The 15,367-nt window shown below is 46.6% G+C and overlaps 1 protein-coding gene across 1 annotated transcript in view; it reads left to right on the forward strand.

The window, feature by feature from the left end:
• The window catches only part of LOC141154163 (uncharacterized), a 17,125-nt gene extending 1,963 nt beyond the window's left edge, over window positions 1-15,162 (forward strand). Inside the window, exon 2 of the mRNA XM_073639667.1 lies at window positions 11,556-15,162. Within this exon, the coding sequence (XP_073495768.1) occupies window positions 11,556-12,031 (476 nt within the window). The 3' untranslated portion in view covers window positions 12,032-15,162. The remainder of the gene's footprint in view (window positions 1-11,555) is intronic.
• The last annotated feature ends 205 nt before the right edge of the window (window positions 15,163-15,367 follow it).

Consider the following 15,367-nt stretch of genomic DNA (forward strand, 5'->3'; position numbering starts at 1 on the left):
GCTGCACCTGGTGCTACTGGTCACAGGGGCCTGGGGTCTCCTCCCCATACTGCAGGGGGTCCCCAGGCCTGACTGCTGCTGCACCTGATGCTACTGGTCACAGGGGCCTGGGGTCTCCTCCCCATACTGCAGGGGGTCTCCAGGCCTGACTGCTGCTGCACCTGATGCTACTGGTCACAGGGGCCTGGGGTCTCCTCCCCATACTGCAGGGGGTCTCCAGGCCTGACTGCTGCTGCACCTGATGCTACTGGTCACAGGGGCCTGGGGTCTCCTCCCCATACTGCAGGGGGTCCCCAGGCCTGACTGCTGCTGCACCTGATGCTACTGGTCACAGGGGCCTGGGGTCTCCTCCCCATACTGCAGGGGGTCTCCAGGCCAGACTGCTGCTGCACCTGGTGCTACTGGTCACAGGGGCCTGGGGTCTCCTCCCCATACTGCAGGGGGTCCCCAGGCCTGACTGCTGCTGCACCTGATGCTACTGGTCACAGGGGCCTGGGGTCTCCTCCCCATACTGCAGGGGGTCTCCAGGCCAGACTGCTGGTGCTACTGGTCACAGGGGCCTGGGGTCTCCTCCCCATACTGCAGGGGGTCCCCAGGCCTGACTGCTGCTGCACCTGATGCTACTGGTCACAGGGGCCTGGGGTCTCCTCCCCATACTGCAGGGGGTCTCCATGTCTGGTTTAAATGGGGAAATCGGTCCAGTCACGCTTGCAGGTTGCGGATGGCGCTGGGTCCATGTGCCGTCTGCTTTTGGAGCAGTATTATTTAGGGTAAATAGACTATAGAGTAGTGCCTGCCCTCACCCGACTGCAGAACATCAGTCCATGTGCACAAGGTATAATGGGTTCATGATACACGCGGGCCTGTTACACCCCCATCCGGACTAGTCCTGAGTGTCATCTGTGGCTGCAGGGGACGAGTGATTATTAATACTTTTTTACTAGTTTTTATTAACTTTTTCAAACCCTCTAAATTTTGGATGTTTCTTCCATTGGTTCAGACACTTCTAGGACGTGATTATAGGTGTGTTGTCTCCATGGACAGTGTCCTGTGCTGCATTCAGTCATGGTGGGTGGCATCTGTTGGGGTAGGATGAACCGAATTCTTTATAAATTTGTCACCTTTTGGGTTGTCGAAAAGCCCCTCCGCCACCTGTTAAAATGGCTGTATGACAGTGAAATGGTGTGGATGGTTACAAAAAATAAACTATATTTGCCTTACAGTGCCAGCGCGGCTCCTGAAACTGTGTGCTCTGTTTGGAAGTATCAGGACCGCTGCAGCCTGTGTGTTACTGCAGCGGTCAGGTAACTAGTAGAGTGCATTGTCAGAGACACATCCGCGCTCTCCTAATCACCTGACCGCTGCAGCCACAGCCGTCCTGGGACTAACGAACAGAGCAGACGCTGCCTCAGGAGATGGCGCGGACCCCCTGCGCTGGATCTCTAGGGGAACAGGAAGGGGAGAAAGTATGTAATGTAAGATTTTAAAATGTCCCATGCCTGATGCCTTGCCGTTAAATTGGCAAGAGCAGCATAAAGTGACAGCAGCTGCAATTATTATTGTTGCACAAAACAGACACCTTTTTTTTCTGTCTGTATAGTGGCGCTAATTAAGTAGATGATGGAATCTCCCATATAATGTTAGCTGAGTAGTTTTGTGCCTCCATAACTATTACAAGTATCAGACCAATAAGTGGCTTCACAATTATCTATTCTTTTTGTGGCAGTTTCTTTAAAGAGAACTTGTCATTAGTTTTCGCTTATTATCTATACCCATCACCTTTAAGGTCATGTGAATGGGGTCCCTGCAGCCCCTTTATATGCTCAGAGGTGCCCCTGCACACCTCAGGGGTTAATACATAGTAAGATAGACTTAGTCTTCCTTCAACCTTAAAAACTATCTAGTTCAACCCATAGCCTAACATGTTGATCCAGAGGAAGGCAAAAAAAAAAACACGTGGCAAACACCAAGCTCCACATTGGGGGAAAAAAATTCCTTCCTGACTCCATACGACAATCAGACTAGTTCCCTGGATCAACGCCCTATCAAGGAATCTAATATATATAACCTGTAATATTATACTTTTCAAGAAAGGCATCCAGGCCCTTCTTAAATGTTAGTAGTGAATCACTCATTACACCATCATGCGGCAGAGAGCTCCATAGTCTCACTGCTCTTACAGTAAAGAATCCGCGTCTGTGATTATGATTAAACCTTCTTTCCTCCAGACATAGAAGATGCCTCCTTGTCCCCGTCTCAGGCCTCAGAGTAAAAAGATCAGTAGAAAGGTCTTTGTACTGTCCCCTCATATACTTGTACATAGTAATAAGATCACCCCTCAGCCTTCTTATTTCCACAGTAAATAACCCCAAGTGTAATAACCTGTCTTGGTATTGCAGACCCCCCAGTCCTCTAATAACCTGTCTTGGTATTGCAGACCCCCCCAGTCCTCTAATAACCTGTCTTGGTATTGCAGACCCCCCCAGTCCTCTAATAACCTGTCTTGGTATTGCAGACCCCCTAGTCCTCTAATAACCTGTCTTGGTATTGCAGACCCCCTAGTCCTCTAATAACCTGTCTTGGTATTGCAGACCCCCTAGTCCTCTAATAACCTGTCTTGGTATTGCAGACCCCCCTAGTCCTCTAATAACCTGTCTTGGTATTGCAGACCCCCCAGTCCTCTAATAACCTGTCTTGGTATTGCAGACTCCCCAGTCCTCTAATAACCTTTAAATAGTCTTTTTCAGTTACAGTTTTGCCCAGTGTTTTACCATTAAGCATATAATTATACATTTTATTTCCTCTGCCCAAGTGCATTACCTTACATTTATCCCCATTAAAGCTCATTTGCCATTTATCAGCCCAAGCTTCTAGTTTACATAGATCCTCCTGTAATATAAAATTGTCCTCCTCTGTATTGATTACCCTGCAGAGTTTAGTGTCATCTGCAAATATTGAAATACTACACTGTATGCCCCCTACAAGGTCATTAATAAATATGTTAAAAAGAAGCTGGCCCAATACTGACCCCTGTGGTACTCCACTGTTAACTGAGACCCAGTCTGAGTGTGTTCCATTAATAACCACCCTTTGTTTCCTATCACTGAGCCAGTTCTTAACCCACATACATATATTTTCCCCTATCCCCATTGTCCTCATTTTATGTATCAACCTTTTGTGTGGAACCGTATCAAAATCTTTTGAAAAGTCCATATACACAACATCCACTGCATTTCCTTGGTCCAGTCTGGAACTTGCCTCCTCATAAAAACTGATCAGATTAGTTTGACAGGACCGGTCCCTCGTAAACCCATGTTGATATTGGGTCATGAGGTTCTTCTTCTTCAGATACTCTAGTATAGCATCTCTTAGGAAACCCTCCAGGATTTTACCCACAGTAGAGGTTAAGCTTACGGGCCTATAATTTCCAAGTTCGGTTTTTGTCCCCTTTTTGAATATTGGCACCACATTTGCTATACGCCAGTCCTGTGGTACCGACCCTGTTATTATGGAATCTTTAAAGATTAAAAATAATGGTCTATCTATGACGTTACTTAATTCCTGCAGTACTCGCGGGTGTATCCCATCCGGGCCCGGGGATTTGTCAACTTTAGTGATTTTTAGACGCCGCTGTACTTCCTGCTGGGTTAAGCAAGTGACATTTAATGGAGAATTTTTGTTATCACTGATCATGGGAATACATGTCCCACCGATACTTGTAACGCATATGGGTGTCTCCGGATTGTGATCAGTACCGCCCCGGTCCCTTTAAACGCCACCTCTTCTGACTGCATGTAAGTGGATGAGGTCTGTGTCATCCTCACAGTGCCCGAGATCTGGCGCCTGCGCAGTGCGATCTGTGCATTCGCGCCTCTGTGCCCCATTATACAGCCAGTTATTGCACTGCGCAGTCGCAAGACTTCAGGCGCTACATGGATGACGTAGAGACCGTCATCCAATTAAATCCTGAGCGAAGTGGCAGCGTTTTTAGGGGACCAGGGCATCTGGATTCGCCTATTGGACCACGGAACCATGCAGCACGGAACAAGTACAAAACGCTTTTTCTGAGGTGTGCAGGGGCACCTAAGAGGGATATAAAGGGGTGGCAGGAGCCCCATTCACATGATCTTAAAGGTGAAGGGTGAAAAAACTGGTAACAGGTTCCCTTTAAACCAAAGCTATGATTGGATACTTATGGAAAGTAGAATTTAAAGGGAACAATGGACAGCATGCATCTTTTCTGGTGTTTCAGAGAAAGTGTGCTTACAAAAGCTGGGGACCGTAGGGTCTGGATTAGTCCGGCGACACGCCTGGCCGGCTCTTCCCTGCACCGTTCTATTGATTGTCAGGTATTTCACATGCGTGTGCATAGACACCTGTCAATCATCTGGAGTGGGGCAGGTCTCCTCTCTCCCTGTAGTCCCCGACTGGCTCTTCAAACCATGTTTTCTCACAAGTGCCGGAAAGCGTACCTGGCTGCGATCGCTCCACCAGGCTCCGGTTCGTGCTCCCTGTGGTTTGGGCAGCATGAATTGAGTAACAGGTTCCCTTTAACACAGAAAAATACAATATTTTGTCTTGGGCAATAATTTTGGCCCTACTAATAATTAACTGGACATTTTTTCTACCGTAAGGTACATTAGTCAATATTGGGACCGTAAGTACAGATGAGCCTAGTCCAGCGTTGCCCCCCGGCCGACTCTAACCAGCGCCGCTCCACATGATTAATGGCTCTCACTATGGGAAAGATCTGTCAATCACCTGGAGCTGCAGTGGGTTAGAATCCCAGAGGGGGCCCGGCCAGACTGGTCTCTGTGACCCCTAAGTTGTGCTAAAAGGATAACCACATATACTAGGGCGCTATCTCTCACCACTTGTATATCAAACTCAAAGGCTGTAACACTTTCTCCAAGAAATCTCCCATAGACCAGCAGATTTGTATTGGAGGAACCAGTGGGCGCTGCCATCAGCTGCTGTGGTGACGCAGGTTCCTTGTTTGTGACGTTTCAGCATGTCTCCGAGTCCTCAGGTGTTCATCATGTGAAAGGCGGACGAAGGAGTCAGACTGGAATGTAACGCAGCTGCTATAGATGGTTGTCCTGGGATCTGTCATTTCGGAGGTCTGACGACTACAACCAAATACAAGATGGAAACTATTCCTAGTATTTGTAGAATGCAGCTACATGGGGCTGCTGCACACATTGTATGTCTCTGGTTGTAGATTGCGTGGAAAGAATGGTGTGGATCACTGTTTCTGTGGCGTAAATCCACATGTTACTGACAAAAAAATCCACATCACTGGTCCGTTTACTCTGTGGGGATTTTCTGCAGCGTGTGGATGAGATTTTTCTAAAATCTCTATTTTGCTAATCCATCAGTTCCCTTGTGGAAAGTCCCAGTGTGACCATCACATGGGGGTGTAATATTAAATGGTTGTGAGTGGACATACAAATCTTAGAGAATCTGTCACCAGTTAGTTATCAGCCCTCTACTATGGCCATACAGGGTATAGAGAAGTAATCAATACTTACATGTATGGCCCATAGCAGAGGTCTGATTGCAGAGAAAAGCACTTTAATCAATTCTATTTTGTACAGGCTTGGCGTCCAGGGGAAGAAATCCCCGCCTATGTGCTTATTATTCCCCCAAATCCCCACCTATATGCTTATCATATCCCCCCTCCCCTTCACGTCACAGGGCCTTGATGAAGCAAAGCGCGCTCTATGTGAGCGGCGCTCTGCACATGCCCGGCACGAGAGGGAGCACCATGCACGTCGCAGGGCCCTGTGACGTGCAGGGGAGGAGGGATATGATAATTAAGCATAGAGGCTGATTTGGAGGAATAAGCAGATAGTCGGCGATTGCTTCCCGTCCCCCGGACACCAAGCCACTACAAAGTGGTGACAGATTCCCTTTAAAGTTGTCGGCTATTCTGACAACCTCTTCTCAATTACTATAGTCCCCTGTCTGAAATAAAAACAGGTCATACTCTCCTCTGATGCTGTACTAGTGACGCTGGTGCCGGGCCTCGGGCCATACCCTCCTCTGATGCTGTACTAGTGACGCTGGTGCCGGGCCTCGGGCCGTACCCTCCTCTGATGCTGTACTAGTGACGCTGGTGCCGGGCCTCGGGCCGTACCCTCCTCTGATGCTGTACTAGTGACGCTGGTGCCGGGCCTCGGGCCATACCCTCCTCTGATGCTGTACTAGTGACGTTGGTGCCGGGCCTTGGGCCATGCTGTACTAGTGACGTTGGTGCCGGGCCTTGGGCCATACTCTCCTCTGATGCTGTACTAGTGACGTTGGTGCCGGGCCTTGGGCCGTACTCTCCTCTGATGCTGTACTAGTGACGTTGGTGCCGGGCCTTGGGCCATGCTGTACTAGTGACGTTGGTGCCGGGCCTTGGGCCATACTCTCCTCTGATGCTGTACTAGTGATGTTGGTGCCGGGGCTTGGGCCATACTCTCCTCTGATGCTGTACTAGTGACGTTGGTGCCGAGGCTTGGGCCATACCCTCCTCTGATGCTGTACTAGTGACGTTGGTGCCGGGCCTTGGGCCATGCTGTACTAGTGATGTTGGTGCCGGGCCTTGGGCCATACCCTCCTCTGATGCTGTACTAGTGATGTTGGTGCAGGGGCTTGGGCCATACTCTCCTCTGATGCTGTACTAGTGACGTTGGTGCCGAGGCTTGGGCCATACCCTCCTCTGATGCTGTACTATTGACGTTGGTGCCGGGGCTTGGGCCATACCCTCCTCTGATGCTGTACTAGTGACGTTGGTGCCGGGCCTCGGGCCATACTCTCCTCTGATGCTGTACTAGTGACGTTGGTGCCGAGGCTTGGGCCATACTCTCCTCTGATGCTGTACTAGTGACGTTGGTGCCGGGGCTTGGGCCATACCCTCTGATGCTGTACTAGTAACGCTGGTGCCGGGCCTCGGGCCATACCCTCCTCTGATGCTGTACTAGTGACGCTTGTGCCGGGCCTCGGGCCATACCCTCCTCTGATGCTGTACTAGTGACGTTGGTGCCGGGCCTTGGGCCATACTCTCCTCTGATGCTGTACTAGTGACTTTGGTGCTGAGGCTTGGGCCATACCCTCCTCTGATGCTGTACTAGTGACTTTGGTGCCGAGGCTTGGGCCATACCCTCCTCTGATGCTGTACTATTGATGTTGATGTTGGTGCCGGGGCTTGGGCCATACCCTCCTCCTGATGCTGTACTATTGATGTTGGTGCCGGAGCTTGGGCCATACCCTCCTCCTGATGCTGTACTAGTGACGTTGGTGCTGGGGCTTGGGCCATACCCTCCTCTGATGCTGTACTAGTGACATTGGTGCCGGGCCTCGGGCCATACCCTCCTCTAGCGAGTATAGCCAGACTAGCAACTGCTCTTCTTCTAGATATCAGTTATGTCCAAAGGAAGTGAGAGTGAAGCGGCCGCTGATTGTCTACATCCCCTTTAATGCAGCCATATATTTCACATTTGGGGCCGTCACATACTAATTATTATGTTGGTAGGATGACTTCCGGGCAATGTCTCTGCCTGGCATTAATTCCCAGGGGAGTATTGCATGGCGTACAAGTCTCTCTATGCCAGCTTGGCGCTCTCCACAAGGAGATATGTTCCCCTCCATCGCCCTCACACCCCCAGCATTATGAGGGCATATATGGTGTTAGGGGGGCCCTTGTGGGGCATTTGTGACAAGCGTGCTGCGTAGGAATTGTTGGGGTAGGAAGTGACTGACCCCTGATATGTATGTCTGACGACGGGGCGTCTGTGCCGCAGAAGTGTGCGGACAACGGTCGGCAGCATGTGCTAGTGGCAAATCGGTTTTCTTATTTTTGAGACACCACTATTTACCATCCAATGTATTTTTTTCACACGCTACCATTTTATTCTTTGTTGGTGTAGGAGGCAGCTGGTGATAACGTGCCGGGCTTAAAGGGGTTGTTCACTATAGGAAAAGCCCTTCTTAAATCCTTAAGTGCCCCAGATGAAAAAAAATAAACACCAACCTCCCGGACCGGCACTGGTCAACCAAAGTTGGCGCTGTCTTGTCGGTCATGTGACCTGTCCGCTGATGGGCAGCAGCCTTCATTGTTCTGTCTAAAGGCTGCAGCTGAACAATGTCGCATGATCGCTGTGAGACTCCGCCCGACATCACCGTAATGTCGCCGAGGAAGTATGTGTGTATTTTTTGTTTTTTTTCCTGTGGCACTTTTGCATTTAGACATGGTAGTGCAGTAGTAGACAACCCCTTTAATAAGGCACCCGCTCATGACATCACCAATTTTGGAGCCCCCCAATGTGTTTTGAGCTGCCCCCTACTTGAGGTCTGAGCAGCGTTCTGGTTTATAAGCGCCTAAAAGACGGCCGCCTTTGTCCCCCATAGCAACCAGAGGTCGGCTTCATTGTGTGACCTGCTGTGGTAAAATGGACGCTGCTCTGCGGTGGCTATGGACGACCAGCTCTAATGAATCTGCCACGCTGTTTTTTCTCAGCACTGTATGTGCATTTATATAGTGTTTTATTCATAATTTTGTTTTTAGTGGCATTTTTTTTTAATTTAACCTGATAATGACCCGGTGCCATAGATTTACGGCACTTGTCTTGGGCTTTAGACTAAGCGTTATTGTAAATTTACATCCGTGGGTAACAGGTCCGGTCCCAGATGTCCGTTTATTGCCTCTTCTGTCTATTATTTTGCCACCAACATAGCGCTATGGTAATGCTCATGTAGGACCTGGCGGTCATATGGTCGCCCGTATCTGCCCAGCATGGCAGACCCCGATCAGGCCGTGTCGTCTGGCGGTCATATGGTCGCCCGTATCTGCCCAGCATGGCAGACCCCGATCAGGCCGTGTCGTCTGGCGGTCATATGGTCGCCCGTATCTGCCCAGCATGGCAGTCCCCGATCAGGCCGTGTCGTCTGACGCTATAGGACGGCTCTCTTCTTGTCCTATGGACGCCCTATTAACAGTGCAGATTTGGTCCTGATGTGCCAGCAAAGTGAATGAGAAGCCTGCAGACATTGCTTATTTTTGATGTGTATGTTAATTCTCTCTGCGTTTTTCACTATTGATTTCACTCCAATCAGTCTAATACGCACGGCTCACACATGTTTTTGCAGCTGCGTTTTTTTTATTCCTGCCAAAAGATGCAGAAATGTTACTGAACATGTGCATACACCCTAACGAAAAATCCACACCACCGTAATAACCTGGGGAATTCATGCAACACGTTATTTGAATCACTAAACCAAAAAACTGCTCAGGGTTTTAATTGTTCCTAAAAATAATCCAATTTGTACAGACGCATCAATGCAAAAAAAAACAAGTTATGGGTACTAAAAGCGAAGGCAAAAAACGGGAAAATAAATGAGTCTGTGTTTAAGGCCCATGCAGGGCTGGTATCTCAGGGATAATGAAAACTGCCAGGAAAAAAGTATAAAGTACAGTCCTATCAAACAATCTCTGGGAAAACCCCCGGCCCGGAGTCTTGAGCCCCTCAGGATGCTTTGTATAAAGGGCTTTTTATATTCTGTAACATCTGGTGATGAAAACAGTAAATCCGGCTGTGCTGCACAACATGGAAACTTGAGAGCAGCGTTATACAGCGGCATCACATCCTGTGCTGGGAAGCAGTGGTCCCATCTGTGCCGTAATGAGCCGCCGGCCCCGCTCCGTGCTGCACAGGGACAGCCACCGTTTTGGGTTTTTATCTTATTTTTGCTATTGGTGTTTGTGAAAACAGAATCCTCTTCAGAGAGAGATGTCAGACTGTCCGAAAGTGTCCTAATAATTCCTGTGCTCACTCTTGTGTATTCTTCCCGTGAATAGGCTATTATTACTACTATAGTAGTCCTGTCTGTATACTCTTTTCCTTCCTCCCCTGCTGTAATGTCTGTATACTCTTTTTTTTTTTTCCTTCCTCCCCTGCTGTAATGTCTGTATACTCTTTTTTTCCTTCCTCCCCTGCTGTAATGTCTGTATACTCTTTTTTTCCTTCCTCCCCTGCTGTAATGTCTGTATACTCTTTTTTCCTTCCTCCCCTGCTGTAATGTCTGTATACTCTTTTGCTTTCTCCCCTGCTGTAATGTCTGTATACTCTTTTGCTTCCTCCCCTGCTGTAATGTCTGTATACTCTTTTGCTTCCTCCTCTGCTGTATTGTCTGTATACTCTCCTGCGTCCTCTCCTGCTGTAATGTCTGTATACTCTTTCTCCTCTGCCCAGGAGATGTGGTATGATCAGACCATGTCCCTGCACAGTGACACACAGCCATTACACAGTACACAGCAAGGGCACATTTATAAGATTATCTCAGCACAGGAACATTTTATATAAACACATCCAATTGTGGAAATTATTATTATTCCAGGATCTATTGATTAAAATTAACTTTTGCTCATGGGGAAAACCCCTTTTAAGTTGGGGCTACACGGTGTCATTGGCCGTTATACCTGACTTGTGACCAGGTGTCTGCTACATCGCAGCGCAATACCAGTGAATGGGGTCGCATTGGCCGCGAGATACTGCGACAAGCACGGCACAAGAAATCTGACGTAGTCAAACTCTTTGCCACTTGTTGAGGTCGCAGTGTGACTCAATTCACTTGTATTGCTCCGAGATGTAGAGGCGACACCTAGTGAATGTCATCCAAAGTCACCGTGTAACCGCAGCCTAATGGGCACGTTCTACTAATATATGAACATTAATAACCTATGGTAAGGCTCGGTGCAGAAAACCGTGTAGTCTCTCATCCAGGAGAATTGGGCCAATTACGGTGGTCTCCGAGCGTGTATACGCAAAAATGTTGAGAACATAGGACAATCTTTCCAATCAAAAGTTATATTACCTGTGCAAACACTGACTATATAAAGGCCCCTGTGGGATCGAGCTCAATAGATCCTGACATTGCACATATGGCTGTAAGGTTATTGTGGAGCGTGCTTCAGTGTCAGTAATATCCAAGGTTCCATGTTTGGTGCTGCGTCGGCTGTATAGAAGTATAGGTAGACGCCATCAGACAGCGCCTCGTATCTAAATGCAGGACGCGGGTTGTGGTGCTGACGTGACCAGTTGTAATCAGTGGACAACCCCTTTAACTCCTGTGGATAACAATGCTCCGCTGGTGTGGACATGTCTGTCGCCCCGATTCATCACTGCTGCTTCTCCAGTTTTGTGGAATAATTTGTGCCTTATACTTTTTTTTTTTGCGCTATTTCTTCAGTTGTCTCATGTCGTTTTTTTTCTTTGCACTGCTGTCTCCAGTCTCTTTCTAAATGAGTTGTCAATATGGGGCATTTTTGCAACTTTTTGGTGTTTTGAAAAGTCTCAAAAGTTTTCAAAGAAAAAAAGTGTTTATTTTGCACCAAAAAGCGTAATCAAATATTACAAGACAAAACAAAAAAAAAAAGTGACTTTGATGAATTGAGGCCCGTTGTGTCCAAATTGGTTAATCTCTCAAGATTTAGTCAAGGTGCAGTGACACAATATGGCGAGAACTGTGATGTTTTACGTTTTTCATTGATTATTATTCTTCTTTTGTCCTAGATCTAGTTACAGAGAGTCCTGCAACGCCGACCCCGACATTGGCCGGACATGTCACCACAAGTACCAGCACACCAGCTGCCATTACTACAGTGGAAGTTCTTCTATCAAGCAAAAGTTTCCTAACTACGACGTTGCAAAGCTTTTATATAACCAGTCCCTCGGATAACAGCACCTCTGCACTAGCGGATATGTCATGGACTCAATTCAATATCATCATCCTGACGGTCATCATCATTGTAGTGGTTCTGCTGATGGGATTTGTGGGGGCCGTGTATATGTACAGGGAATATCAGAGCCGGAAGCTGAACGCTCCTTTTTGGACCATTGAACTGAAGGAGGACAATATCAGTTTCAGCAGCTACCACGATAGCATCCCCAATGCCGATATTTCGGGGCTTCTGGAAGATAACGCAAATGAAATTGCGCCAAATGGCCAACTCTCGTTGTCGGCTCCTATACACAACTATAAACCCTAAAGACGAGCTCTGATACCTAGTATCACTAGGTCAATGTGACTTGGAGATTGCAACTAATATCTTCAAGATCTGTATGTATTGAGCAACTAACTCGATGTTCAATATTGAACGTGGCATTTTGGATTTTTTATTATTTAATAAAGCCATGGCTTGCTTTTTATTTTAAGGGAAAAGATCAAGCCAAACGGTGTTTTTTTGGCTTAGGATTATTAATGGGGCTTTTTTTTTTTTATTTTATTCATTCCTTTTGTCCATTCCTTCTTCTATACTATGTCTTCCACCCTTATTTTCTACCAAACAGGAAAACCATTTTCAAGACGCTCTGCATAGATAGAAGTAACTCAACTATTGTCAATAAAGAAAATATTAACCCCCTTCCTGATTTTGGATGCAACCGTACATCCTGGATTTGGTGTTAATTACAGCATCGGTTACGTTTCAGGGATGGCACGGCCACAACGTCAGTAGGAGCCGGCTGTAATATATAGCTGAGCTGCTAAGTGAGCTGGGACTGGAGCTGGCTTCGATCTCCGCACTTTAACCCCCTTAGATGTTGCTGTTCTTAGTGACCGTGGCATGTGAGGAGTTTGACAGAGGGAGAGTGCTCCCTCTAGAAGTCCATTGGCACCCCGCAACACGATCACAGAGCGCTGATGGCAACCAGAGGTCTAACAATAAGCTGTAATAGGGCAGACCCATCAGATCTGGGGTCTAATAACCTGTCAGTCTGAGGCTATTCAACAATGATATCGAAGCGACATGTTGCAACATTGGAAGTAATGATTTTCTATGGTGAAACGCTGTGACCTGGGACAGTTTTTGAGTCACGGGTCACAAGTTTCACACAACATGTGACTTTTCTGCAGTTTGACTGTTATTTACAGCAATATTAGAGCTCTAAAATAGTCATGTGAGAGTAGATGACAGACAAGTTGCATAAATGTTTTTTTGCTATGGAATATACGTCATCTTGTAGCCCGAGCCTTACTCCGACAGGTTGGATAATACACTGCATACCTGCATCATGGATGTGATCAAAGGATCTCATGTTCTGGTCCCCTATTTGGGACTAAGTATTGGAAAAAAAACTCTAGAAACAGAAGAAAATGAAAAACAAAAAAAAAAAAACTCCAGTTTTAGTAGTAAGGTTTTATGTGAAAATCCATATTTTGTAGCAATTTGTACTATAAAACTAATTTATTTATCCCACATGGTGAACGCTGTTGGTAAAAAAAAATAAAAATAAAAAAGCCACAAATGTTATTTTGGTTCAAAAATGAAATAAAAAGTTGTATGCATCCAAAGATAGTGCCAACAAAAACTACAGCTCGTTACTCAAAAGACAAGGCGTGATCCAGCAACAACAACAAAAAATCTGAATTGCTGCATTGTTTACATTTTCCCCATAAAGAGTTAATAAAAGTTTGTTATAGTTGCCGCAAAATGTCGCCACTGAAAAAATACAAACGAGTCCTCAAACGGCGAAGTAGGCGCAAAAGTAAAAGAAAAGTGATGGTTCCTGGTACACGGGAATAAGTGGGGGGAGAATGGCTCAACATAAAGACCAAAACTGGCCTAGGTGGAAGGGGGGTAAACAAAAAGTTTAATTTTTAGATGAAATTATCTTATGTAAATGAGGGTATAAAAAAAAATTGTAATACAGAAGGTGGTGAAGAAGGCCGGGTAAGGATTCCTTGTTATGTCCATTGCAGGACTCAAGGTTTCAAAGAGCAAACTGAGGACTAAGATTAGTCGTGTCGTGTCCCCTCGGGCCGGGTACCAGACATCATTGTTCTGCTGTATTGCCTGAAGGATTCCTTCAGTATTGGGAGAACGGGACACTTTAGTGCCGTATACAAACTCAATACTAATTCCTTTCTTCTAATTCTTTAAAGGGATTATCTGACAATGTGCAGAGCCTCCGCCCATGTCGTTATGACCTGCCGAGACGTCTGTATGTTACCTGCTGATTGTACACATGTTGCGTAATGAACAGGATATACCTGCTTATTGTGCAGGTCGTAACCTTATCAGCACCTATCCCTTCTAATACAGAAGTGTGCGTTTCTAAACCTCGTCAGGTGACCCCTTTAAAAGGAAATGTCATCAGTTTTTCGCCACCTAATCTGAGAGCCGCATCATGTAGGGACAGAGACCCTGATTCCAGTGATGTGTCACTTACTGGGGTGCTTGTTGTAGTTTTAATAAAATCCCTGTTTTATCAGCAGATTATCACTAGAGGAGTAGTAATCCAACCACGCCCCCGCCACCAATTGGCTGCTTTCTGTGTACACTTTGGAAAAACAGCCAGTCAGTGTTGTGGGCGGGGTCATACACAGCTCAGCATTCAGAGAACTGCAAGATCTACAGCAGAGAAAACAGTGATTTTATTAAAACTACAGCAAGCAGCCTAGTAAGTGATATATCACTGTAATCAGGGTCTCTGACCCTATATGATGTTTTGATCAGATGGAGTAGCAAAAATCTGGTGATAGATTCTCTTTAAAGAAGTTGTCTACTACTTCGACAAACCCTGTTCATACCCCTCGCTTGGCGCCAATAAAATAATAAAGCTTATACCCCCCTCCTGTGCTGTTCCCGTGGTGTCAGCACTCGCTCTCACCGGGGCTCCTGTTCTGCTGTTGTGACACCGGCGCCCAATCAGTGCTGGCATCGCTGTCCCCGCCTATGTACCGATTGAAGAGGAAGCCAGGGCTGCAGCTGATCAGACTTCCTCTTCATGTTCAATCTGTACGTAGGCGGGCACTGGCGCTGATTGGGCGCCGGTGTCACAACAGCACGGCAGCCCCGGGACCGCGAGTGCTGACACTGCTGGAACGGCGCTGGCACGGGAGGGGAGTATAAGCTTTATTATTTTATAGGGGCCAAATACTTTGATGAAGAAGGGGTTGTCCTAGTAGTGGACGATCCCTTTAAGGACACGGCCCGTGTGGACCTGAGACACAGCCCTGTATTTCAAATCTGAAATGTCATTTGATGTTGTAATAACTTTGGAATGCTTCTACTTATCCAAGTGATTTTTGGGATTGTATTCTCATGATGCATTGAACTTTACATTAATAGCAAATTTTAGGTTTTGTGTTTTATTTATTAAATATTTTTTTTCCAAATTTTCTGTAAATTTCATTTATCAGTTTTAAAACTATTTCTTCTGACCTTTTATAACGGTTCCCGTGCATCTACTCTACTTTGACATAATGTCAAAAGCTCATAAGTTTAGCAGCAATTGTTAACATTTTCCGCACCTTTAAAAATCTTTTTTTTGGGGTGGAGGGATGCTACAGATTAGTATATAATAGTGACGGATTTTTTTTT

The sequence above is a fragment of the Phyllobates terribilis genome, unplaced genomic scaffold (genome assembly GCF_046119375.1).
Source record: "Phyllobates terribilis strain yellow unplaced genomic scaffold, ASM4611937v1 Scaffold_7__3_contigs__length_470593459, whole genome shotgun sequence".
Lineage (NCBI taxonomy): Eukaryota > Metazoa > Chordata > Amphibia > Anura > Dendrobatidae > Phyllobates > Phyllobates terribilis.